Source organism: Geospiza fortis, unplaced genomic scaffold, assembly GCF_000277835.1.
Source record: "Geospiza fortis unplaced genomic scaffold, GeoFor_1.0 scaffold424, whole genome shotgun sequence".
In the NCBI taxonomy this organism is placed as follows: Eukaryota; Metazoa; Chordata; class Aves; order Passeriformes; family Thraupidae; genus Geospiza; species Geospiza fortis.
In genome coordinates this window covers 2,469,945-2,473,782 of record NW_005054354.1, presented here as the reverse complement: position 1 = coordinate 2,473,782, position 3,838 = coordinate 2,469,945, and the positions used below count along the sequence as shown (strand labels likewise).

The 3,838-nt window shown below is 38.6% G+C and overlaps 1 protein-coding gene and 1 long non-coding RNA gene across 3 annotated transcripts in view; one reads left to right on the top strand and one right to left on the bottom strand.

The window, feature by feature from the left end:
- PUS7 (pseudouridine synthase 7) overlaps positions 1-3,590 on the top strand; it is a 20,982-nt gene extending 17,392 nt beyond the window's left edge. For both annotated transcript variants that reach the window (XM_031059041.1, XM_005423518.2), the window contains exons 15-17: positions 901-1,030; positions 2,080-2,171; positions 2,857-3,590. In XM_031059041.1, coding sequence (XP_030914901.1) covers positions 901-1,030; positions 2,080-2,171; positions 2,857-2,993 — 359 coding nt within the window. In that variant the 3' untranslated portion in view covers positions 2,994-3,590. The remainder of the gene's footprint in view (positions 1-900; positions 1,031-2,079; positions 2,172-2,856) is intronic.
- LOC115948162 overlaps positions 1-3,831 on the bottom strand; it is a 15,561-nt gene extending 11,730 nt beyond the window's left edge. The window contains exon 1 of the long non-coding RNA XR_004082013.1: positions 3,727-3,831. This is a non-coding gene — a long non-coding RNA (uncharacterized LOC115948162). The remainder of the gene's footprint in view (positions 1-3,726) is intronic.
- Positions 3,832-3,838: the final 7 nt, after the last annotated feature.

Below are 3,838 nucleotides of genomic sequence, written 5' to 3'. Positions count from 1 at the left end.
CTGGAGCTGGGTGCAGCACTTGGTTTTCCACAGTTGTCTGGGACATCCCTAGATGTGCACAATCTCTGAGATGATAGAGAAAAACTTCACCATGACATGGGCCAGCTCTCTCAGCCTGTATCTTCTCCCACTACTGGAAGCCCCTCTTTCTTAACCTTGCCTCTAAGAAGAGAAGTGCGTGGGGCACTTTGCTGGTCAAGGCTGGGGCAAAAGAGGCACTGAGACCATCAGCCTTATGTCTGTCACTAGACCAGCTGCCCTGTTTAGCACCAGGCCATTGCTTCTTTCAGTCCTTATGTTGCAGCTGAACTCTTCCTGGTCTTGATGTCATTTGCTGCTTTCAACTGCAGCTGAGCTCTGGCTTTCGTAACACCATTTCTGTGTGCCTAGACAATGCTGCTGTAGTCCCTCTTTGTAGCTGGCCCTAGGTTTCACCTGTTCTGTGTTCTTATAGATGAGGTCAGTCATGAGTTCCCTGCACATTTTCCTCAATATTGGATTGAACTGTTCTTGTACTGTCAGATTGTCAACTGATTTCTCTCTCCTGTTTTTTAATGGGTAGTCTGGCCCTTCATTTTTTTCCCATGTACCTGAGATTAGTCCTGTGAAGTCTAGAAAATTGGAAAGCATACATGAGACGGCATTTAAATGTCAGTAAAGTATTTTATAAATTTTGTTTTCAGCTGAAATTTGATTTTATGCATTCTTTGTTACTGCCTCTACTAATTAGGGTGTAGAAGTAAACAGGTAATAAGATCTGCAGTAATTTTAAACTTCTGCATAGCATTTATCCCATCTGTGCTGAAAACTACTAAATATAAGGGAAGGGCACAATCCATTAAAACAGTTTAAATTTGCCACACTACATTCTCCCCTATTAAATATTTTCCTCTCTTGCAGTTGGTGAGGCCTACAAGGAGATGCTGGTAGCTGACAACCTTGATATCAACAACATGAGGCATAAAATCAGAGATTACTCACTTTCTGGAGCATACAGAAAAATTATCATTCGGCCTCAGAATGTCAATTGGTGAGTGGGAGCATAAAGGAAATTACACTTGAATTTACAGCATAGAGTTTATTTAAGTACAAAACAACATGAGACTGATCCATGGGACATCCACACAGACTGAAACATAGGTAGAAAGGAATCTCTGCACTTCTCTCATGTTGTTAATGCAGCTGAAGTGGAACTATACCCTTATTTCTTCCTTGGTTCTCTCGTTCTGTGGTGGAGGAGTATCAAGACATCTTATCTAGTTGTTCACTCCTTGCAAGGAGTGAACACTTCATATGTAATTACTTATGGTGAGAAAATGATAGATAATACTCAAAACAGGTTTTTCTTTTTGTAGTCTTGCTATGAGAAAGTTGGTCTCCAATTACCTGTCAGTCAGAAAAATTTGTATCACTTAACCCTACTGAATCACTGTTGTTAGAGATACAACCTAGTTTTCATATGACAACTGAATAAATACCTTTTAAACAGGCAACTGTACAAATGTGCAGAAAGACATGATCACTGATGCATAGAATTAAATACAGAGGATTTAGGAGGGAGCACAGAAATAGAAATATTTATATACTTGAAACATCAGCACTAATTAATATTAAGCTTGTCTATTTCCCAGTTAGTTTTTCAGCCTCATGGTTACATATGGGATTTCTGTTAAGTGAATGGCAGAAACCATGGAATGTGTTTTAGTTCTTTCAGAGTTTGGATGACTATTGAAAGGCTTCACTCCTGCTAGCTACTCTTGGAGTTGACACCATTCTTCCCTTAATTTCATGAACTATACTTCTTGTATAGTTGGAAATTCTGACAGCACACAAGGGCAAACAGATGAATTATGCAAAGAAACTTCTCACTAACTTAAAATTGTTTTTTAATAATCTTCATAAAGCCAAGGCAAGTCTTCTACATAAAGCTCTACCCATTATTTTGCCTAATTCAATTTCAGTTGTAAATGCCAAATTGCAATAATGATAACAAAATAGTATTATAATAATACATATTTATATAAAATGTATTAACCTAAATAATTTAAAATAATAATAAATTTTATGTATATTATAAAGGGAAGTTGTTGCATATGATGATCCTAAAATCCCATTATTTACTACGGATCTGGATAAACTGGAAGGAAAAGCATCACCAGTTCTCCCTACAGGTAAGTTGATTTTTCTGCTGGTTTGCTAAATGGAAGTTTGATCTGGCTGTTGCTTTCAGCTGCTTACATATTGAAAGCTCCTTTAAGGAAGAGCTTTCATTTAACTATTGACTGTTAAGCAGTGGTAACAATGACATCTAAGGCCAGGCATCTAAATTAAGGACCCTAATTTCTCAAGGGTGCAAGCCATTCCTCCAGCACTTACATTGACTGTTACATTTTCTTACAAGCATCTGTAAAATCAAGTAAATGCTTAACAGTAAATGTCTGCAACTACCAAAGGTGGAATTAAGTCACAAATTGTCTAGATACTGAGCTTGTATTATTGGTGCTGAACACAGATGACCAAAATACTTAACTCTGGTCACAAGGTATTTTGACACTGCTTTCCAGAAAAGTGAAGACAGGCTAGGAATTGAGTATGAAAGAATGAATGTTTGCTTTTAGAAGAAGAAAACTCTGAAACCATGACTTTGCCCTGAGAGAAAATGTTAAAAAAATTGTTTCATTAAATTTTTCACTGTGGATTATAAACAGGAGTGCAATGGTGGTGGTTGTTTTGCTTTATGGGCTGGAGAAGTTGGTTGTGGAAGTTGTTTGTTTACTTTAGATGGCATCCAGAATAAGCATTATAAATGCCCTTAACCACTTTTTCTTGCTTTTTGTCTCTTATACCTTCTGATAGATGGCAAATTCAGGGCACTAAAGATGGAGTTCTCCCTTCCCCCATCCACTTACGCTACCATGGCGATTCGAGAAGTTTTGAAAATGGACACAAGCATAAAAAACCAGACACAACTGAATACTACCTGGCTGCGCTGAATGAACTGCAGAATGACTTAATTTTAACAAAGTGTTTTCTTATTTACATGTTCTGTACAAATCTTTAAAGAGTCACAGTAAGAGATTTGTATTTTTTTAAGTTTTTTTAGTGCTAGCATTTAACTTCAGTAGTCCTTTGCAAGATGGTGACTGTAATATAATACAGATTTTAGCGACTGGTGCTTTTATTGAATGAGTAAGTTACTTGAGCTGTAACATGAGTGCATCTTTAGAATTGTGCTTATAATGGCATCAGACCTGGAAGAATGTTTAGCTTGCTTTCTTTGGGCAAGCACTGAATGTTTTCACGAGGAAGACTTCAGCCACCACTGAAGTCTTTTCAAATGTAATGCATTACACGGGGAAAGATGAATTACAACACAATTAAGATACTGATGAACATATGTATTGATGGAGTTTTGCTGGTAGCATTTGCACTGATGCGGTAGCAGATTCTGTTAGCAAGGCTTTTGTGTGCTGTAAAGCTGTACAGCTCTTTTAAATAGTTCCACTTTTCATTGAGAAAATACTTGTATTTTCCAGCTAATACCTGTACCAAAGAACAGGTACTAAAAATAAAATAACCTGAAACTCTGAGCAGTAAGTGCTTCCTTTGCGCCTGTCCCTTGCCCATTGTTGGCGGGGAATGAGCCGGCCTTCGTGGTGGGGAAAAAAAAATACATACTCTTTATATATATATAAAGAGACCCGGCCTTTTCAGCCAAGTGCAAACCTGTGTTGCAGTCCTGTCGCCGGCCACGGCGGCTGCGAGCGGAGGGACGGGGAAGGCCGTGAGGTGCAAGGCCGTGTCCCTGGGAGCATGGGCCGGGACAGCCCTGGAACCG